This window comes from Cyprinus carpio, chromosome A2, assembly GCF_018340385.1.
Source record: "Cyprinus carpio isolate SPL01 chromosome A2, ASM1834038v1, whole genome shotgun sequence".
Taxonomy (NCBI): domain Eukaryota; kingdom Metazoa; phylum Chordata; class Actinopteri; order Cypriniformes; family Cyprinidae; genus Cyprinus; species Cyprinus carpio.
The window spans coordinates 14,972,607-14,996,670 of record NC_056573.1 but is presented as its reverse complement, the minus strand read 5'-3'; the positions used below and the strand labels follow the sequence as shown (position 1 = coordinate 14,996,670).

The following is a 24,064-nucleotide window of genomic DNA, read 5'->3' as shown; positions in this document are numbered from 1 at the left end:
ACACATTTTCTGCATCGCAACTGGTTAGATTTATTGCATAGCACTGACTGTTGGTTTTGTGATTAAGATCTGTGTCAGCTGATATGAGCAGAAAGCAACAAAACCTTAACAATAGCTGTGCCTGTGTTATCCAAAGGATCTACACAGATTGCCTTGCAACAGTGCCAACTGACTTTACTGTGTTTATATGTTTACATATAAAGACACAAAATGCACTAATCAAGCTTCGGCAGACATACAACAATAAATCATAAAACTTCAAATCCAGTAAAAAAAAAATTAAAATTAAAAAATTAAAAAAAAAAAAACTCTTAAATGAGAATTTTTCACAAAGCAGTAGACTGACACTGAAAACTACACAACCCATTTGAATTAAAATCAGACAACAGTTGAGATACATGCTAATTTTGCACAATTTCCAGTTTATGCTTAGAAATAAGCAACACCCAAAACGTTTTAATTCAAAACGTTAATATTGTTTTACCCAAGTGTCTTTATTACCTGCAGGTACACTGCGATTACATAAAGCAATGAGATGCATTTATCATAAGTTGCTAAATGGGCTTTGCAAAATAATAATAATGATAATAATAATAATAATAATAATAATAATAATAATAATAATAATAACACAAGATTAAGAAATGCCCATATTTCATTAGGCTTATACATTAGAAATACCTATGGTACCACAATTGTAAGATTAACACCTTAATATGTTTACTTTTCCATACAGTTCATACATTAGCCCGGGTTAGCAATTCACACTTTATACTTCTCAAGCCAGAATATTGTGTGTGTTCAACATCTTGAGGGTGATTAAAAAAATGACAGAATTTTCATTTTTGGATGAACTATCCCTTTAATCCTGGGTTAAGTATAGTGTGAAAAGCCTAGAAGCCTAGCATATATCGGTAACATTATTTGGGAAATTATTTGGGACTATTTTTTTTTTAATCACCAACATGTTCATATAAGGGAAAACCATACAATATTGCACTGTGGGTGGGCATGCTTGACTTAAAATGTTTTGGAAGGTATACAGGTCATCTGTTAAACCCCTCTCTCCCTCTGTGCGTGTCTTTACTCCTTCTTCTCTGCTTCATCTTCTGGGATGTAGACACTGACGGTAAACTCTCCCGCCTCTGTGCCATACTTGTTCTTCACCAGCAGGGCGTATTTGCCCGAGTCGATGGTTGTAACAGCAGCGATGGTGATGCTGGCAAACTTGCCGTGCTCAAACTTCAGTGTGTAATGATCATCAGACAACAGCGGTTTATCGTTCTTCACCCAGCTGACCTCTGGAACTGGATCACCCCATACATTGCCAGTGAGGTTAAGGGACTGAAAAGGGTGAAGAGGGATGAAATGTCAGACCACATTATCAATAAACTCTTTTTTGAAATATGATGCACATATTTGATTGATTTTATTACCTTGCCCTCCTGAATGGTGACTACATCAGGTAGGCCGCCCACCACACGGGCACGATCTGCAGATACACAAACCATTGAATAAGCTGTTTCAAGAAGCTTTAATATGCGATGAACCAAATCATTACTTGTTCTCTCTAAAGAAATGAATTGTGATTAAATGTTTGTTCAGGCATTTTAATTTCATCTACTGAACACAGAATAATAATGCTGCAACAGAAACATTCAAATTGGATTGCTTTTATAGAATTACATTGTGAATCTGTACACAATGTCAGTGCACAATAATAACAGCAAAGACAATCACTTACTTCTCTCTGCTATGGCCGCTGCCCTGAGGAAGGAAAGTCAGACAAACATACAGTTATTTAATTCTTTAAATAGTGACTCCAAAGTTGATACATGCTTCTCACACTTTTCAATATCAGGAAATGCTTCACTGCAAGCCTCCTGTGACGCACTCATGGGTGGTCTATTTTAGTGTTATTCTCACAGCTTATGCAAGGAGGTCTTGACCATAAAAAAGTAGAAAATGAGCAAATCCTTGTCACATTAACAGAGTATGAAGGTTTTCATTAGTTTAAACTTACTTCAGCCTCTTGAATTCTTCAAATGCTTCCTCCCACACTATGTAATGATAGGGGAATAAATCATTAAAACAGAATAATATAAAAAGGTAATACTAGGTATATAAATGATAAAAAATTAAATATAATATATAATACAAATAAATACAATAAATTACAGTAAACTAAATAAGTTCACAATATCCTATAATGAATGCAGAGGTACTGCAAGGTCGCTTGTGTTGGAACACCTGAGCTCTTACCTTGTCCTGACAAGTCAAGAACTCTCTTGACACTGCCTTGACCATTGAAGATATCAATAGCATATTTGCCCTTATCCTTCTCAGTGGGCTCGTTAATTTTGAGCCACAGCTGTTCTCCGGTGACTCCACACTGCACTCTGTCTGAGTGGGAGATCTTTGATTCTCTGGAACCAGTTAGAAACAAAGGGAAAACACACAAGGTCATTGGCCATGGTTTTTTGAGGTGATACGGTACAGTGAACAAACAAATTGACAAAACTTTGGATTGGATTAGTCTTGGGAAGAAATTTTGTTTCAATATATTCTTTTATGTGGCTAATGTGACACTGAAGTCACATTAAAACAGCCCACACACACTTGTAAATAAAGAAGGGCGGCAGGAAGCCTACTTGTGAAGCCAGCCAATGCGGAGATCTTCAATATAGTGCACAACGAATGAGTAGAGAATGATTCCATGTTCTGTGCTCATAACCTTGAGCTCGGTTGAAGAATTGGCTGCAAGAACAGAGGAAGAAATGCATGAAAATTACATGACATGCACTGATCCGATTTAAGTGCTTGAGAGCACATTCCTAATGGAACATCTCCAGTTACTGTACATTCAATAATGCTGAGTGGTGAAGGACTGATGGCAAGACACTCACCAATAACTCTAAATACTGCATTCAGCACTGCTTGATAACCTGATAGGGGGAAAAGGTAATAATCATATTTAAATAGACTGTCAACTGAAAAAAGACAAAACAATTAAATTACTGATAGGTGCCTTTTAAAAAAAAAAAAGACAGAAATTTAAAGAATAAACATTATGTATTTAATTTTTCAGTATGAAGCCTGTATTATAGAATTATATACTGTTTTGGTCAAAATTTTACATTACATTCATGAGTTCCTTGTTTGTCCTGAGCAGTTAAACTACCTGCTCTTCTTCAGAAAAATCCTTCACGTTCCACAAATCCTTTGGTTTTCCAGAATCTTTTGTATATTTTTATCCTTTGATAAAGTTTGATTTTGAGATTCATCTTTTCACACCGAGGACAACTGAGGGACTCATACGCAACTATTACAATAAGTTAACACATAGTGTTAAAAAAACACTCACTGTTGCTTCAGAAGGAAACACGATGCATTAAGAGCCTGGAGGTGAAAACTTTTTGAATTTGATTATCAGGGTAAACTGAACATATTTTCTGGGAAACATATAAGTATCTTCTGTAGCTTCTGAAGGGCAGTGCTAAATGCAAAAAAATAAGAAACATGTACACATCTTCATTCTGTTCAAAAGTTTACACCCCTGGCTCGTAATGCATTGTTTTCCTTCTGGAGCATCAGTGAGTGTTTGAACCTTTGTGTATCCCCTCAGTGAGTCCCTCAGTGGTCCTCAGTGTGAAAAGATGGACCAGTTTAACGGTTCAGGACAAAGGGACTCGAGAACAACTATTACAAAACAAAACAAAAAACAGCTGTGGATCATCCAGGTAACAACACAGTATTAAGCAGTGTTTCTCAACTCTTGCCCTGGAGGGCCAATGCCCAGCAGAGTTTAGCTCCAACCCTAATCAATCAAACCAGAGCAAGCTCATCAAGGTCTTCAGGATCCCTAGAAAATCACAGCTAAGCGAGTTTGAGCTAAACTCTGTAAGGCAGTGGCCCTCCAGGACTGGATTTGAAGAACCCTGGCATTAAGAATCAAGCTGAACTTTTGAATGGGGTATATAAATTCAACTTTTATTTTCTCTTGTGGACAATATGTAATATGTCTTTTATGTGAAATATATAATTCAGGTCAGTACTAAATAAAAAATAACATGCATTTTGTATGATCTATCTTATTTTGGTAAAATAATTAACATTTTGCAAAAACTGCAAAGTGAATGTAAAATAATTAGAAATATGTTAAATAAATTATTATTATTATTATTATTAATATTTATATATACATATATAATATGGAGAGAAACCAGCAAAACACCTAATGGAGTCGTTTTTCTGGCCTTGTTTTAGTGCTGGACTAATGAAATTCTGTTGTATGTCTGTGCTAAGTTTCTTTGAATTGCAAATCAGGGATTTCCACAACCAGTCATTCCAATTCAAATTTCAATTCAACATCCAGTGGGACGTGGCCAGTTCAATGCAAATTTCATTTCAACTGAAAGGATGCCAATCCTTAAATTAAGAATTTTGATCAGGCCCGGTGACAAAGTGGCTCCTACCTGCATCTGTCAGGTTCAGCAAAGTTTTGTCCTTTCCTCTTTCATCCTTTAGTTTAACCTCATATACTCCTGCATCTTTCTTTGAAATCTGTTGGGGAATTGTGGGAACAGTGAGGCACAGACACACACCGGGCACTAGTGTTATCAGTACAAATCGTAAGTTAAAAGATTTTTGAACAACATTTAAATTAACGAAACAGGAAAGACTGAAAAGCCAAGCTTTTCTCCTGCTGAGGATGCTGCAGGCCAACAGAGTAAGTGAGGAAAAGACAGCACCATCACAAGTAACAACGTATTCACACTGATGGCAACTTATAATCAAAGCTCCAGACTTTTGTTTTGCTTGGACTTTCTTCGGTTGCGGGTTTCCGTTGTGTCTTTTCGCTCTTAATAACAAGCTGTGAATTAAACAAACATTGCAGTTAATGCCAGCGCACCCTACAGGAGTATCAAGGGAGTTTGCCTCTCTTCTGCAGCATGCATTAAAAGGGTTAGTTCACCCAAAAATGAAAATTAGCTTGTGTTTTACTCACCCTCAAAGCATCCTATGTGTATACGGCTTTCTTCTTTCAGACAAATCCAGTCGGAGTTATATTAAAAATTTCCCTGGCTATTCAAAGCTCTATCATTGTAGTCAGCGGGTTTTGCAGTTGAACAGTCCACAAGTCGTCAAATAAAGCAGATAACGGAAGATAACGGAAGTGAGAGGAAAATGTCTGCTACTTTTGAAATATGGATATTATTCTCACAAAAACGCATGGATTCACTACAGGAGGCCTTTATTCACCCCCGGGAGCCATGTGAGGCACGTTTTATTACGGATGTGCAATCTTTATTTGATGACTTGTGGACTGTTCAACTGCAACACCCGCTGACAAAAAACAAAGAGCTTGGAATAGCCAGGACAATTTTTAATATAACTATGATTGGATTCGTCTGAAAGAAGAAAGTCATATAATACAAAGTCATATACACCTAGGATGCCGCGAGGGTGAGTAAAACACAAGCTAATTTTCATTTTTGGGGGAACTAACCCTTATCCACCCCTCTCTCAGTCCAGCAGGACTGGCACCTTATTGATAGTACTATGATAATTTGCATTACTTTACAAAACTGCCATCCAAATCTGATTGAATTCAGGAAATGGCTTCCTTTAAAAACCAAGGTTCACACACGGAAGGACCATATATTTATGATATCTGGACATAAATGTTGATAAAAGTCATAATTAATTGAATAGGTTTTGCGTCCTGTCTGTTCAAAGTACAGGGCATGATAAGCATGATAAATATAGAATCCAACATAGGTGAATATGCCATTATATATTCCTTCAAGGGCTATTTTACTTCCATAATGTGATTTTATTACTAATATTGCTGTATCCTTCATTAAATAAACATTACATTGCTGTGTTAACTATTGTGAAGATTTTTGAAAGGATGCATTACCTAAAAAGAAGCCTAAAACAAGCCTAAACCTAAGCCTAAGTAGCTAAGTAGCTATTTGGCTGTTAGTTATTAACGTAGGTGATGTCGGACAAAAATGAAAGGAATTTTAGAGGCAGAGCAAGTTATTAAATGTGGATAAAAGAATCCGAAGACCATTTTTTCATTGAAAAAATACATATGAATCATGCAAAATAAGACCAGGAGCATGTATTAAGAAAGTACATTTTCATTTCATGCTGATTTTAAACACTGACTATTACTTTTCAGGAAAGCTTTTGAGATGTAATAAAAATAACTTTTATCTCCTCATGTCTAAAGGAATAAAGAAAAGAAATGTATTCTTCAGTACTATGCAAATATCTCATCATTTATGAGTCCGTGTGTCAGAGAGAAAAGTGGCTTTTAGCGTAGCAAAGCCTGTAGCATATGTATGATACTGCATCAAGCAAAAAATGCATTCAAAATCAAATGGATCCTGAAATCGCAGCATGAAAACACTCTCATCTTTGCCCAACCAAGTCTGACCTTGCCAATGTCAAAGGTCAACACTTCATCTGATTTTTTAATCTTCTTAGCATCCTCATCATCCTCTTCAATCTCAATTCCATCCTTAAACCAGGCAATCTCAGTGGCAGGTTTGATGTTTCCAACCTATAGCAGGAGAAAGATCGAAAAGAGGATTTTAACAAGCATCTTTTCAACCTGAAGCACTGACAGATTGTTTCACATTCTCATCTTTGATTCCTAGAGTCTTACCTTGCATTTCAGATGCACATCACATTCTGGGGTGACCTCGAAACTGAGATACTCCACGAAGTGAGGACCTGTGTGGGAGAATGTTTTTTAGACATTCAACAACTAAAATGAGATTTAACACAAAAAATACAGTGTAAAGACAGTGTACCTTGCCTTCTGACCCACTCTGCTCTCTCAAACTCAGATTTCTTCTGAAGCTCTGCAAACTCTGTAAAATAGCATTATAAATGGAAGAAAATGATCAAAGCATGCAGAATACAGCTTATTTTGAGTGCTGAATTCTGTTGTCCATTCATAAGCATTCCACAAAGCTAGAACACATTTCTTGACACCCCACGATTTGGAGTTATAAACGGTACTCTTCTGCCCTCTACAGGACATACTGATATAAAGCTCTGTTAGGTTGCTGTACTAGTGAGATGTGCTGTGGTTAACTAGTTTGCATAATGGGTTAAACACAAATATATGGTGGGGTCCAAATCTGGGATTCAAAATCTAATTTAAAGTGATTTAATTAAAAATTAAAACAAACAAAGTTATGATGTGAGAGCAAGGAGAAATACTTAAGACTGTCACTTATTATTTACTCAAATTGTTATGCTAATAATAATAATATTAATAATACTACTAATAATAATAATTACTAATATTATCATTTACTCAAAACAATATGAGTGAAAATGAGTGACAGAAAAATTATGATTTTTTTTTAATTAAAGAAATTATGATTTATGAAATATAAGTATTTTCACTAGTGGTTTCAGACTTTTGGACATCTCAGAATTTATCTATTTGCTTACTGCACTTTTGTTTTACATATATATATACATATATATATTAGTTTGTACCTATAAGTTGTAGGAATACTAAATATTAAGTGACTAAAAAATAAACAAATTAATACATGATCTCACCTTCTCCAATCAGCACTAAGCTGGTGCGACCAGTTGCTTTACCATCAACAAGGTTAAATGTGAAGGTTCCTTCATCAGTAACCTCCAGTGAGTCCATGAACATCTCAATAATGCCAGTGGTTTTGTTAAAGTTCATTGTGTACTTCTAAAAAAACAAAATACAACATGATCATGTGTGCTTTCCAAGTTTGCATGATAACTAATGTTAGTTTGTGAAGTCCACTGGAGCTAAAATGTTCTGATATGACTTACCTTTCCTTCACGGATGATATTATCATTGAATACATACTCCACTTGGCAGTTAGAAGTAAACTTGGCAACTTCGGCCCAGAGACGCACACGGCCCTTCTCCTGCAGCTCAATGGCCATTTCACTTTTAAATGGAATTACTGCACAAAATTGCTCACAATTAACCTACAACAACCTACTGATTGGAAAATGTATATTAAGTATGCATATTGACTATACTAAAAAATTCTGGAGTAGGTCTAGGTAAAATACTTACTGGGGAACTGGTGGTCACGGCTGATATCCAACAAGCGCTTAAGTCCTACAAAAAGTAAATAACATTGCATGTAATCAACAAAGCTTGCATCATGTGCTTTTTTACTCAACTATGAGAAAAATAATTTACATGAATTATTTGTTGTGCGGAATCATTTATTTATTGTTTATGGAAAAGGAATCAGCAGCTGCTGTGCTCTCAGCTGACCTTAAGAAGTAGTGATTACCTTGTGTTCCCTTCTTAATCATGAATGTCACTCAAAGAAATGTAATAGGATGGAATATCACTGTCTGCAACCGCATATTAAAGAAAAGTGACTCACCTTCCTCAGTGAGCGTGTAGCTGGAAGAAACACCATCAGTGTTGGTCACAACACAGGAGTAAGTGCCCAAGTCTTCCAACGATGGGTCATTAAAGATGGCTCTGGACCTGCATAAAGGAAAATGCATGGTTCTGTCAACAATAATGCATAACACAAATAATACATCTAGTTAACCCTTACATTCCATATAATATAATATACAGGAAAATTTGAATTCATCTATTGGCTTTTGATTAAGTCAGAGGAATTTTATTATTATTTCTTTACATGTATGTTATTTGGGTATCCAAACATAAAAACAATCAATCTCAACAAAATATGAAAAAGACTGTATTAGTTTAGAAGTCAACTTACTTGCCCCCAGAAGTCTGAACGGTGAGACGGGAAGTGTCAGTGAAGGCCTTGTAGTTTTTAGACCACACAAACTGAGAGTCCCCTTTAAGATCGGAGCACTCAAAGATCAGAGAGATCACACCATCGTCGTCCACATCTACCATAATTTCATTGGTTCCTGAGGAGAACCCAACATGTGTAACAAAACTAGAAATGCAGGTGGTGAGTGACAGATGTTTTCCTTAACAAACAGCTGTATCCATGTTCTTGAAAAACATCTCACCAGGGCGGGTCTCAGCCAAAATTGCATCGGTTTCCTTTGAGGGTCCACCTACACCTGCCACATTCTTAGCATGGATGCGCAGCCTGTATGAAACACCCTCTTGGAGACCAGTTACCTTTATCAAACAGAGAAAACTATTATGAGTAAAAAGCCATTTTGTTCCATTTTGTTCTTTCTTTTCTTTTGAATAACAAATAAATGTTTCAACACTAAAAATAAAGAAACATTAAAAACATAATTTAAAGTAAAAGCCAGTTCTATTAACTGCAATTAAGCACTGGGAACAGGTCTGTCTCCTTTCTAAAAACAGAACTTGAACTAGATACTGTTACAATTAATGACTAAACTGAGAACTAAAACACTCACACTCACAAAAAGAAATCGAATTTATTACCTTCATGTAAGTATTTTTTGTGGATCTCTCTTGGACACATCTCCATCTGCCATTCTCTTCCTTATAGTCCACATAATATCCAGTCACAGGACTGCGGCCACTGAATGTAGGTGGTTCCCACAGAAGCACCATAGAGTCTTTACGCACCTCCTGGACACGGAGGCTATGAGCAGGGCCTGGGTTTGTTGAAAAGTTAAATGCACACCAAGAAATGCCTGTGATACATCACCGCAGCAGGTAAATGGTCAAAAGAACTGGCTAAACTGAACCAAAGTCCCTTCAGTTTCAAATCAAAATCATCATCAACCACATCAAACATAAAAAATTCATATACAGGACAGCTTCTATTAATCCTAAGGAATGTAAATTACTTTTACATTTCAACAACATTTTATACACATTTTTTAAAAAAATATTTATTTAAAATCTATTTAAAAAATAAAATTAACTCCCAAGGTGGACTCAAGGCCTGAAAAATATGTGACAAATCAAAACAAAGCATAAATAAATTATTGATAAAATTATAATTTCTAGAGCAGGTAAAATAAATAAAATGTTGGTCATTCGAATAAAATTCCATGGTCATATGTATAATGAATAACATTTTTATAGTTATTACAAGCTCTAAAATGTTTTATTTGGTTAGAAATTCTAAGAAAAAAATCTGAATCCGAACAGCTGGAAAAGTCATAAGGTCTTGAATATTGGTGTGGATAAAAGGAGTCCTCCCCATTATAATCTCTCCCATAAACTGGTTTACACAAGGATGTATATGTATAAAAATGTCATTGCCTGATATAAATGCTGACTGGCTTACCTGGAACAGCCACAGTCCATTCCTTGCACTCCAAGGGGACCGTGGGTATGGAAGATTCACTAATACCAGCCCGATTGACTGCACGCACCTGGAACTGGTAGAATACGTTTTCCTTCAGGTCTGTCACCTAAATCAATAAGACAGCAATATTTAGATCAGTCTTCAGCAGCATGCGCATTGTGATCTAAATTGCTAACTTTATCAAAGTTTTTTTTATTTTATAAAACTAAATAAATCCACAAATTGTCATAAATCCAGCACTGTGACATCATGACCTACTTTATAAGATGTCCCAGTGACTGTCTGGAGGTTAATTTCATGCCACTTGCTTGTGACTCCATTCTTCACTGTTCTGTAATCCAGGTAGTAACCTCTGATGTCTGCTCCACCAGTTTTAGCAGGAGCTTGCCAGCCCAGCACCATGTAGTCACGGACCCTCTCCAGCAGGGTCACACCGGTGGGGGGGCTTGGAACAGCTGCAGAAGGACAAGACTTAGTTTAGCTCAACAAAACATCCAAACATTGACTGTTTACGTCTGTTACCCAAACAAAGAATTAATTTAGAACATCAGCATAGATATCAAAGCCTGTTGACCTGAAATTTAGCTGTTATGTTCTCTTAATACTAAATCATTACATTTTGTTGTTATTTTATTTGTTATTTTATACACACATTCTGCATTTTATTGAACAATGCAGAGTCAAAATAACAATAAATATATTCATGCTGTTCAGTTAAATATAACCACAAAATCAGTAGAAAAAAAAAAAGAAATTATATTTTAGATTTTTTTTTAAAATTAAGTCTATTACTAAAATCTCTTTAAGACTTAAAAAAAAAATCATCATGTTGTGACGTTGTTTTAAATCGTAATACAAAAATAAATATATTAAGTAAGCTACTGAAATCTAAACTTCATTCCCTTAACTGGAGTACAAAAATATTATTTATTATTGAAAATATTTCACTATGTGTCCATTTTCATAACTGAAATACAGTACAGTAATTTAGAGAATGAATGGGGGGGGGTGCTTATAGTTTTGAAAATAAACCAATTCAAAACTTGTGACCAAGATTCATCCACCTGTCCATGACACATAATGATACACGTATCAGCCACAGTCTGAACAGGTCTATACTTACAGTGCTCAGGACGTAGGATGACCTTCGCTCAACTTGTTCTCCCACCCACCCTGCTCATGCACGGGTTTGCATCACACACCCTGCAGTTATTCACCAAACAGACATACACCACAGACATACCTGCATGACAACAGAGGCACAATGTCTGATTTTCAATCAACGTGCATTTTGCAGTCTGGGATAGTAAACAAGATTCCTCTATTGTCTCTTTCACATGACTGCTTTGTTAATCTTAGTACCTCGATGTTTGTGTCACACAGGATACACTCAAATAATGACTTTGTGTTTCTGAGGGAATTAAAGGAGTTCTGATAGCAGGGCAGGGCACGCAGAGGCAGGACTAGCTTTAATAAGATGTTCATGCAGCATGCAGGCTTTGTGTTTTTAGCTTGGTGGTATGCAAAGTATGAATAGCACAGCCGATATATGCAGTATAATCTTGACTTTAGAATGGCATTGAAGGCTAAGTGAGAAGGTATTGCACATATAGAGTGAATCTGGAGGATGGTTTGTACTGGTCAAGGACAGTATGGTGCTAAGTGCTGGCACACATCAGGGAAAGATATGAAATGTTACAACAGTAGACAACATGAAATATACAGACTGAATGCATTACACACAGGCTTCAAATTAAAGGGATAGTCCACCCAAAAATGAAAATTCTGTCATCATTTACTCACCCTCAAGTTGTTCCAAACCTGTTTGAGTTTCTTTCTTCTGCTGAACACAAAGGAAGATATTTTGAAGAACACTGGTAACCAAACAGTTGAAATGAAATTGAAAAAAATACTACGGAAGTCAATGGCTACTGTCAACTGTTTGGTTACCAGCATTCTTCAAAATATCTTCTTTTGTGTTCGGCAAATGAAAGAAACTCATACAAGTTTGGAACAAGTAGATAATGAGTAAATGTTGACAGAATTTTCATTTTTGGGTGAACTGTCCCTTCAATTTTTTTTTATATAAGGCTAAAGTTTAGATAAATATTTAATTGTGCCTCTCTCAGATTAAAATTTATTTGGCAAAAATTAAAATGTAAAATAACTATTTTGCTATGTAAACATAACTAAGTATGTAAATTATAGGCCATGCTACTTGTTAGTTACACTTGTTCAGTCTCTAAATCCACCAAGAGGTCCTAGGCCTTAAAAAGGTTCAAGACTTCTGCTATAAACAACAATACTCACCAATGCTTGCTTGTACAATGCAGGCCTCAGATTCAGCACTGCTTCCACTGTATCCTGCAGCATTCACAGCCTTCACCCTAAATACGCATTTGTCTCCAGTGTTCAACCCGTGGCACACAAACCTGCACAACAGAACACAAGTTATGACCAGTTACATAATAATATCCTGGTATACATATCTTTATAAACTGCTTTATTGTAATTTATAAGAAAAAAGTCGTTTTAATAACAATGCACATTTATAGCAGTTTTCGATCTCAGGTCACTTGATTGGCATACCTAGTGCCTTTGACTGGCTTGTTGTTGCAGGGAACCCACACACCACTGCCACTGACGCTGACCTCGATGTAATAGCCCACCAGATTCTTAACCTCCTTAGATGCCCCCCAGCACACAACCACAGATGTGTCAGTGTTTCTGATGGGAATAACAGGTCCTGGGACAGAGGGCAGGTCTAAAAAAAAAGCAATTATAAAATAAAAGATGGCGTTCATCTGATTTCAAGGCAAGTCATACTCACAAGTCTCTTATGTTCATTAAATCTGTATTTTTAATTAACAAAATATATTTCTTATCAAGAGCAATTATATTTCTTATCTTAAAACAACTGTTTTCTATTTTAATATATTTAAAAATGTAATTTATTCCTGTGAGGGCAAAGCTGAATTTTCAGCATCATTACTTCAGTCTTCAGTGTCACATGACCTTTCAGAACTCATTCTAACATGCAGATTTGCTGATTATCAATAATTTCTCTCATTATTTTCAATGTTGAAAACATTTGTGCTGCTTAATATTTTTTGCGGAAACCATGATACATTTTTTCAAGATACTTTGATGAATAGAAAGTTCAAAATAAGAGCATTTACTGTATTTAAAGGAGAAATCTATTGTAGCATTATATGCTTCTTTCCTGTCACTTTAATGCAATTATTGCATCCTTGCTGGAATGGCAATTAATAAAATATAACTAACCCCAAAACCTTTGAGTGGTACTTTCCTGAACTGATACTGCTGGTCACATCTCAAATTCATGCCACTTAGGATTAGAAAGTGTGCAATATGACACCTTCGAGAAGTCTTGAAACATACTCTCTATCATGCAATTCAGAACATGTGCCACTAACCCTTTTTCTTTTTTTGTATCAAGTGCTAATACTAACCTAATCTGTCTCCCACAGTAGTCGCCCCAGTTTCTTCTGACGACTCTCCAACTCCAGCAGAGTTGCAGCTACGGACACGGAAGCTGTAAGATTTGCCCTCAGCAAGGTCAAACAGGGCAAAGCGAGGGGACTTCACTGGCATCCCGGTGTTCACCCTCTGCCATGTATCTGTACCTACCAAACACTGGGAAAAGATTTAATATTCAAAAAATGTGCAAATCTCGATTCAAGGTAAATATTAAATACTCATTCTACCTCACCTTCTCCACATAATACATGACACCCTCATGTCCTCTCTGGATGGGTGGCTTCCAGCTCAGTACCACGTAACTCTTAGTGGCCTCAGTGACAGCCAGGTCAGTAGGGGAACCAGGAACAACCCCCACTGAAAGAGACAAGAGAAATAATGCTGCAGTTACTTTCACACATTATTTCTCCTCTATTGACTTTGCTGTCATCTAACACTTACTTAAAGTTAATCTTTAGTTAATAATTTAATAACACTGTTAAATCTAATGTAGAAAATCTATAAATGAATATTAATTTTTATAATATTTGCTGCAATGCCAAGACAATGCCTAGATTATGCCTAAACAACTGATAAAATGAGTTTTCCATGTTTCATTTTTAATTCACACTACTGTTCAAAAGTTTCTTTTAAAAGAAATTTATACTTTTATTCAAAGACTCATTAAAATCAAAATGACAGTAAAGACATTTACAATGTTACAAATGATTTCTATGAATGTTGTTCTTTTATACTTTTTATTAATCTAACATTCATCTATTCATCAGAAACAGTAAACAACACAACTGTTTTCAACATTGATGATAATAAATGTTTCTTCAGCAGCAAATCAGCATATTAGAATGATTTCTGAAGGATCATGTGACACTGAAGACTGGAGTAATGGCTGCTGAAAATTCAGCTTTGTTATCACAAGAATAAATTGCACTTTAAAATATATTCAAATGGAAAACTGTTATTTTAAATTGTAATAATAATTACAATATTACTGTTTTTACTGTATTTTTTGGGAAATAAATGCAGCCTTGTTGAGCATAAGATACTTCATTTAAAAACATAATTAAACACCTTACAAACTCCAAACTTTTGAACAGTAGTATACTTAGACAAAATTATGAAAGGTTATCATCAAGTTAGTGTAATTTTTTACCTGTGGGGTCTTCCTCAGTGAATCTGATCATTCCAGTCCAAGGAGCCGAGGGACCAGCTGTGAAACAACATACTCATAAGAAAAACTGATTGGCTTTGTTATACAGTTTTTTCTTTGTTCTCCAGTCTTTATTCATATATCCTTCACCTCTAAGACAGGCACGGTCTGATGGATCCATGGCAACTACAGGGTCAGAGGCCCGGGACGGGCGGCTCACACCAGAATTGTTGAGGGCTCGCACCCTGAAGGTGTAGGAGCGGCCCTCAGTAAGCCCAGTGACAGGAAAACGGGCGTACTTCACTGGAGTGTCATTACACTGGGTCCAATGATGAGTGCCAACCTCCAACCTGTAAAGAAATATTTAAATGAGTTACACTGATGTGAGCTTTATGATCTCACTGCTGATGGCATATTACTCACCTGTCAATGAAGTAGCCAATGATAGAACTGCTGCCCTCCACTGCTGGCTGCTTCCAGGTAACAACCACATAGTCTTTATTAGCGTCATGACAACGCACATCAAGAGGAGCAACAGGAACCCCCTCCTCTTCCACATCAGCATCTGATACACAAATCAGCTTGATTTGCACCCTGCTGTCATATCTAATTATGGTGAAGTAAGATACATGACAGTGCCTCCGCTCTGTGAACGCAGCTAGCTAATTTCAGCTCTCTCTTAATTTTGGAAGTGTTTTAATGATCTAATCATGTAAGCCTCAAGGGCTTATAAGATGATGTCAAAAACAAATGCTTCATAAAAACATTTATTTAGTATCATTCACGAGTCAACAACAAGCCTAAAATCAAATAAAATGGATAAAATCTGATTTTAATATTCAAATAAATAAACCTATTAAATATTAACATTTTATTTATGATTTTCTGTAAAAGTGTACACTATGAAATTTTAGACTTTGGGGTCAGTACATTTAAATTTAGACATTTAGTTATTTTGCATTCAGTTATTTGATCATAAAACAATAATATTTAGAAATATTATTAAATATAATTATATGTTATTTTCAATTTGATTTATTTTAAAATGTAATTTATCCCCGTGTTAACAAAGCTTAATTTTCAGCAGTCATTATTCAGTCTTCACACATGATCACATGATCCTTCAGAAATCATTCTAATATGCTGATATGTTGCTAAAGAAACATTTCTTAATATTATGAAAAGTTGAAAACGGTTGTTCTCAAATTTTTTTATACTTTTGAACCAAGAAACTTATTTTTTCAGGATTCTTTGATTTATAAAGTTTTTAAGTTACCGACCCCAAACCTTTGAACAATAGAGTAACTTGTTCTTCACACTGACTGCCTTTAGTGCCATCATCCAAAGATAGAAGCAGCATTCCCAGAGAGAAACCTAATACATGTGGTAACTCTTAAAGATACAGTGCACACAGCTTGTGAAAGGACAATAAGACATTGCCTTTCAACTTAAGACTACTCGGCACAAGTGTACATGCAGGACTCACCTCTGACAAACACATAGGCAGAGTGAGTGTCAAAGCCTGACTTGGTGTTGACACGCAGAGTGTAAAGACCCTCATCTTCTTTGTTCAGATGCACAAGGGTCAAAGTGGCTCGCTCACCACTCCAGTGCATGTGCACCCACTTAGAAGGTGACAAGACGACACCTGATAAAGAAAAGGTATTATTATAGATTGTAAACTGCATTTTAATTAATAGTTCCGACATATAAAGAGCACAGAGGAGGACAATGATTAGGAGATGGTGATTTATGCTTCAGTTAATTTGGAAGCAGTTTTTTAAAATGCACAATAACTTCATTGTGCACTTAGCGTTTATACTTACCATTTCTGTACCACACTATCTCTGGCTGGTAGCGCTTCACAGTGGGGTAGACAATGACTGTACAGCCCAAACTCATGGTCTCTCCCTCATGGCCAAAAGAAACGTCAAACTTGTCAATGATGGTAGTGTTGAAGGTCACATCATATTCAGGGCTATAACCATCTGAGCAGAATATGAATAGAAACAGCTTAAAGCTCAAATAATTTCTATTATACACATTCGAATGAAGAAACTGTTTTAAATTAGCTGTACAATTTATTGTAAAGACCAAAACATTACATTTGTACTTATATAAGCACTTGCTTTATATGAGTACAGATGTGGGCATAAAAGAGAATTATATGGTACAGGAAACTTACGGGGCCTTCCAGTCACCTCTTCTCCTTCTTTGAATCCTTTAGAATGAATATGCAAATAAATGTTTTAGTGCTTTCAAAGTGAAAAAATGTTTAATGAACCTGCATAACTGCATGGTGCACTGCAAACACAACCAGCTGCTTCTCTTTAGAGATTACAGCTGACCTTGGTGTACATGATTGATACACCAAACAATTTTAAATAATAAAGACCCAGTTAAGATATTTCAGAGCATTAGCCTGTGCAGAGGCAGTGGAAAGATGCTCTAGAATAACACCAGACAAACTGAGGAGCTGCAAGGGCCTTAAAATAAATTATAATGTAATAAGAATAATGTAGACAAAACAATGACTTAAAGGGTTACTCCACTTGTTGAGTATCCCTTTAAGAGTTCAACTTCTAGGCATGCAGCAGATGACCCCTTAATTATGTCCTTCATTAACTAAAAATATACAGAATTTCTAAAATAATTCAGGTTATTAAAATACAATATTGTTTGATCATGCATGTTAAAAATGCTGCAGATGCAGTCTTCCTGATTTGCTCCTTATTTTTGGCAAGATCTGAGCCACCAATGCACAACAGCTTGATTCTGAGACTGCACATAAAACATTATTTAAAAATAATTGAAGATTTGAAATCCATTTTAAAAAAGTGAAATACTCACTTTTAATAATGAGAGGAGCAAACGCAGAACTTTCTCCCTTCACATTAAGTGCAGAGATTCGGTACTCAGCAGTATCGCTAAAATTACAACTGCAACCCACAAGAATAATTTCCATATAGTTTAAATATAATATAGTTATATAACATATCATTTTAACAGAATCAAAAAATAACAGTCATGCCTTTAATGCTTATCATTTCCGTGCTTCTGATATTACTAATAAATGAAATCATCCCACGCATTTAGTGAAATATAATAATCACAAATAAACTTTCACAAACATCATTAAATGAACAAAAACTTTCATTACTTCTTGATTTCCAGAGAATGCATGTTGTATTGGCTCTCTGTGAAGTATTTCTCAGGGTGAGCCTTAGCATCGATTAAAACATTGTTTTTGTACCTGAAAAGCACAGTTAGATGAAGAGAAACAAAACAGGGTTCAATTAAACCTAGGTTTAATGATTATATCTATCCAGTACTGCTGGAATTGAAATGTTTCTGACCAGGTCACGCAGGGTTTGGGCCACCCAGCCACTGTGCAGTGCAGCGTCACACTCTTCCCCTCCCACACGGTCTGGCCACGTGGTTTCACGATGAACTCTGGGGGGTGAGTCAAACTGTCTGGATTCATCTTCTTTTGGAATTCCTCTTTCTCGTGCATTTGTGTAAAAAAATTACATTAATTAGGACCCGAAGACAAAACAGTCATATAAATACTGACACTGTTGGAATAGTTCTATCAGAAAAATTTGTGTTACAATAAGCCTCGAGATACGGTTTTGCCATACAAAAAGTTGCACTAAACTTTTTTGACAGTTAAAGGTACAATGTTTTATTTAAGCATCTTGTTAAACATTTTAGGTCAAACCTTCCTGCTCAGAGCCAGGCGTTCAGCAGATTCTCTCAAACTGGTCTCTCTGGACTTCTTCACAGTTCTCATCTCGAAGCCGGTCTCCCTGGAGAACAGGTTCCTCATGACGACATACCCCACACCCTCCTCCTTCACCTCCTCCTGAGTCTCCATCAGATCCTGGGTAGCCAAATGACTAATCGAGAAGATTAAGTTAATGAGCATCCTGACCCAATATTGACTAATACTCTTTGACATATGAGATCCATGTTAGTCTAGACGTACAGTTTTTAATTAGTCAGCAAAGGGACCTGGGATCAACTCCTGCCTTAACTTAAAAAAGGTCTAACGAGTTTTCATAGACATGAAGTATAGACGATGACAGAATTTTCAGTCAGGGTTAATATAGTTAATTGAGACAAAAACCATAACAAATACATTTTCATTACATTTACTTAATATACATTACATTTACTACAAATAAAAGAAAAATTATACTGTATTTAACAACTTATTTTAGCTAGTTGCCAAGGCAACATTTCTCATTTTCATTTAGGTGCTGTACTAAAACGACTAAAACTAAAATAAAAATTAATAAAAACTATTTAAACATATAAAAAAAAAAATACAAAAATGCACAACAAATTTATTAAAATTAAAATATAAAAAAATGTAAATAAAAATATTAGATTTTAATACTAATTCAAAACTATAATAGTATCTCAATTACATTTAAATTTTCTCTTTTCAGTGTAAAGCAAATGATCTTTGAAGGGTGTGATTTGATTGGACAGATACAATTTAGACAAATAAATATGTGATCCTGGACCACAAAACCAGTCTTAAGTCGCTGGGGTATATTTTTAGCAATAGCCAAAAAAACATTGTATGGGTCAAAATTATCGATTTTAGAAAATACCAAATTCCATGAAGTAAAAATCACTACCAAAAAAAAAATTTTGTAAATAAAAAACCAAAAATATATCAAAACCTATTTTTTGTTTATTAATATGCATTGTTAAGAACTTCATTTGGACAACTTTAAAGTCGATTTTCTCAGTATTTAGATTTTTTTGCACCGTCAGATTCCAGATTTTCAAATAGTTGTACTTGTATCCCGATCAAATATTGTCCGATCCTAACAAACCATACATAAATGGAAAGCTTATTTATTCACCTTTCAGATGATGTATACATCTCAGTTTCAAACTGGTTTTGTGGTCCAGGCTCACATATATAGTTTCATAATTAAAAATACAAAATAGCAATAATTATAATAGTTATAAGTTTACATTTGCTCAACTCAAAAAATGCATGTCTTCTTCCGTGTGCCAAAATGAATTGATTAGATTACATTTTAATCAACAGAACATTCACAAACAGACATTACACATAAACTGTAATAATCAAATGAAAACTCCATTGTTACAGATTTCGTGAGTAAACTATGCGATCACCTGCTTCTGAAGACTGGCACAACGTATCCAATGATTTCGTCTTCTTTGTCCACAGCCAGGTACGGGCGCTTTTCTTTTTTAGAGAAAGCGCTCAGTTTCTTCTCTTTCTTTGAAATCTTGTGCCTAATCAACAGTGATCATCAACAACACCAACAAACAAACAGTTGGATTATATGGCAAAATGCATCATAGATTTTATATATGGCTGAAAATATTTATTCCATCAAAAAAAAAAAATGTTAATGTTAATTTATTTTTTTTCCTTAAATCTTCCTAATGCCAAATGGAACAAAATGTTCAATATTTAATCAGGGTTAATGAAATAGGATGGAAAAGAGTCACTTGAAAGCCAATCTTAGTGTGTTAGTGGAAGGTAAATATTAGCAGAGACATCCACTATATTAAGAATTTATTAAAAAAAAAAATCTCAAAAAGCCTGAAATAAGCAGCACTGTAGCTTATTATAGCAATTAAATCAATATAAATTACTCCAGGATATTGTTACTGTGTATGCGCACATCATTCATGTTACAACGTTCCTCATTAGCACACCAAAAATATTCCAAAAAAAGTAATACTACATTACATTTTTTTTAATCTTTTAATGCAAATTTTGATCAAGAAAGATCATGACCAGCTGGAAACAAACATTACTTGAAATGTCATGTCAGCCATTGATAAACCATTTAGTATGCATATGATCCTGACACTCACTCACAACTGCCACCAGCATTATGAGCTTTGGACTGATTTATAGATAAAACATAGAGCTCTGTCTGCTATTTGAGCGGATGATCCTTTTATCTCTTAGACTGTTACAAAATATTTTGGGATTACAGCGGCTTCCAATCCATCTGTGGATTGCTTCATAAGTAATACAGTAATACAAAGTGCATATTTTGCAAATTGTTCTCTTGAACAACTATAGGCAAACAATTTAAAATTGCGATCAGGAACATATTGTACAACTCTAAAAAAATTATATTAACCATATCAGGGTTTGGTTTGAAATATTCAAAGCGTACATGTGGCAATTTCTGCACAAATAACAACCATCAGAAATACTAAGAAATTGTCATAACTGGTAAATAATATGACAATATCAGATTTCTGAGAGCACCAATATTGATCTACCTTAAATGGATAGCACAACAAAAATTAAAATTGTTTAATCATTTAGCATTATGTCGTTACATGCCAGTATGACTTTCAAAAGTGTCTTCTTCTATGCCCCACAAATGAAAGAAAATCATACAGACTTGTAACAAAACAAGGGTGAGAAAATGATGACAGAATTTTCATTTTTGAATGAACTAACTTGTACAGTTTATGTACAGTTACAGTCCAGCTCAACTACTGTGATTTCAAGTTTCAGTGACCATAAATAATCTCTAAGACCATTAACAACTTTGACTCACTCCCACAGAGGCTCAAATTCTTCCAGCCACAGGGTGATGGCATCATCCAGTACTCAAAAGCACATATGTTCCTCTTTAACAATGGATTCTGACCTATTTACAAACATAGTACCAATGCATATGAGCATCAAGAAAGCAAAAAAGCCAAAGCAAACTCAGCTGTCTCTTCAAATCAAATCATTTTCCATTCAATCCATCCACAACAAAATAAAAAAAAAAAAAAATCAATAAAAAGTTTTGAGCTATGAACCATATCAACTAGTGAAGAGGTAAATCACAACATTACAAATCAATTATAGTGTAAACAAAGGGAGAATCAGTCAGACAGCTATATTTGCCCTACCAATGAAGAGAGTGTGAGACAGCGCATCTGTTTGTACTATCAGATACAGATATATACAATATACAAATATATAAGCAGTTTGAGAGTGTAGGCAAAATCTGCTTCGTGTCACGTGAGTGGGTGTTTGCTGCTGAGCACTTTAGAAGCAATATTCATTCCCATGGCAACAGTAACTTCTCTGATTGGTGAAGTGATCCTGAAGTTAAGTTATTCAACAGGAATTTAGCTAATAAACACCTTAAAACTTAACTTAAATGACAGTGACTTACGGCTTCTACAAAAGCATATATCATTGTTTATAAGGTTTATATGTGATATTTTTGCTTGTTAAATTGCAGCACACAACAGCATCTGCATACAGCACCAATGATTATTTACACAAAAATATCTAAAGATGAAAATACATATCTCTGCATTTGCCACAGAAAAAAAGTTGTTTTGTAGATGACTTGATTTTAGAATCTATGTTGTCATTGGTTATAGTTATTGTTTTGTTATTGCAATCACTAAGCTCTGACATCATTTGTGGTCATCACAAACTGAAACTGATAACAGATAATGAAAAAACTGCATTAGCGTACTTTGCTGGTCTGTTTTAAAGCAAACAAACATCATAAGGTTATAGTAGGGGTTATGGTAGGTACTTCATATGATGCACACGTTTTCAAGTAAGCAGCATGGAATGTGTTATAAAAGCACTGGTATATAAAAAGCAGCACTTGTGAGTGGGTTGCTCTACAGGGGCCATTCTTCAGTGCAGCATGAGCACAGGGACAATGTCCCCATGTCCGCTTACCCATGACTGCTCACATACGCAGCATAAGACTGGCGGCTAACAGATGACAGGGAGCCTTGGTGATAGGTGCTCTCATAGTGCGTCTCAAGGTCCCGCTGCTGCTGTTCCTTTTGTAGTTTTAAGGATTCTGACATCCTGAAGTGCTTTTTAGATCGTCCCAATGACCCCTTTCTCTCTCCGCTTGCAGTCTCAAGTACAATTCCCAATGAATTTTAATTCAAATGCATATGACTCCAAACACTTACAATTTTAATCATGAATGTAAACTGGGAGAAGAAAAAAAAAACATTGATGAGGGGTACTGGGGTATGTTGATGTCCCTTTAATGGTACTGCCCCAGTCAAAAGTTGTTCATCTAAATGCATACTTTTTATGCATTTTTTCTTTTTGAGTGTAAACTCCAGTTTTGGCTTTCATGTATTTTTCAGGAATACTGTATGGGCCAACACACATATCCAAGACAGCGGTCTGTATCTTTGTTTACTGTCCCAAAATGGTAACAGACACATTCTTGTTCAAGTAAAAAAAAAACATAAATAATTTAAATTACTTAATATCACAATGGCAAAAAAATAAAATAAAAAAATAGGCTACATGGTCATACAAAACTGTTCCTAGCAGCTATTCAAAGTATAATATCAGACACCATACAATTATAAGAGCAATTAGTTTTGTCTGTTGTGATGGTAACTGATTCATAAATTTAGACTAAGCTGTTACAGATAATTGGATGAGTAACACATTATTTTCGGAGCTAGCCTCGATTAGAAATACAAAGTAACTTACCAAGTCAAAGTTTCTTTTGCAAAAAGAAGAAGGTACAAGCTCCAAAAAATGAGAAGTCAGTAAAAATCCAGACACAGCGGCGGGTTTGGGGCAGCCGACGGGACGGGACTTCACTGAACAAAAATAATGCTGCTACTCTGCAGATTGCAGCGTCCAGCCACGACCTTGTATGGCCACTAGATCTGTTAAATATAGATCCCGACTAAGGGGCTGGCAGTTTCAACATGTGAACTTTGGAAACGCGCGTAATTCAATTTATGAACACAATTAGACAACAAAGGCAACGCAACAATATTTTATTAAAGGAATATCACAAGACTGCTGTTAGGCCTCGAGCAGCATGAAATCAACTTCTAGTAGAACAGAAGTGATTGGGTGTGAAATTTTTTTTATTATTATTATTTTAAACATTCCATTAAACAATATGTTAATTTTGCGTTTTTACCACAGTTGGTCATTTATCTCATTACTGTCATTTTCCTGGCAAAGCAAATTCCAAATGGACACAGAGTGCATTAAAATTGAAGCATCGAAACTTTATAACAGCTAGTATATTATATCTGAGATATAAATTGTATTGATTATTTCTGATACGTATACAAACTGTTTGCTGTTTTTAGATTACACAACTAAAATATTAAAAAA

General features: G+C 35.3%; 1 protein-coding gene across 4 annotated transcripts; it reads right to left on the bottom strand.

Moving 5' to 3' along the window:
* Positions 1-10: 10 nt before the first annotated feature.
* LOC109055138 (M-protein, striated muscle-like) lies at positions 11-23,584 on the bottom strand. Of its 4 annotated transcripts, XM_042774693.1 has the most exons (38): positions 23,420-23,584; positions 22,634-22,899; positions 20,077-20,199; positions 18,638-18,815; positions 18,273-18,430; positions 18,077-18,169; positions 17,767-17,855; positions 17,102-17,137; positions 16,743-16,904; positions 16,403-16,564; positions 15,340-15,481; positions 15,067-15,266; positions 14,920-14,976; positions 14,002-14,126; positions 13,742-13,925; positions 12,858-13,032; positions 12,579-12,700; positions 10,527-10,723; positions 10,248-10,374; positions 9,431-9,606; positions 9,037-9,151; positions 8,775-8,931; positions 8,421-8,527; positions 8,099-8,143; positions 7,846-7,982; positions 7,594-7,738; positions 6,828-6,887; positions 6,680-6,747; positions 6,449-6,574; positions 4,808-4,873; positions 4,476-4,563; positions 2,907-2,945; positions 2,652-2,757; positions 2,263-2,426; positions 2,024-2,060; positions 1,745-1,767; positions 1,437-1,492; positions 11-1,344 (listed from the first exon to the last, which is right to left on the bottom strand). In XM_042774693.1, the coding sequence occupies exons 2-38, from the start codon at positions 22,765-22,767 to the stop codon at positions 1,084-1,086; spliced, it is 4,440 nt and encodes a 1,479-aa protein (XP_042630627.1). In that variant the 5' UTR covers positions 22,768-22,899; positions 23,420-23,584; the 3' UTR covers positions 11-1,083. The 4 variants fall into 4 exon arrangements, with proteins under 4 accessions (XP_042630627.1, XP_042630628.1, XP_042630629.1 ...); XM_042774694.1 differs by lacking the exon at positions 4,808-4,873 and having other exon boundaries at positions 23,420-23,583; XM_042774695.1 differs by lacking the exon at positions 22,634-22,899 and having other exon boundaries at positions 23,420-23,583.
* Between the last annotated feature and the right edge of the window lie 480 nt (positions 23,585-24,064).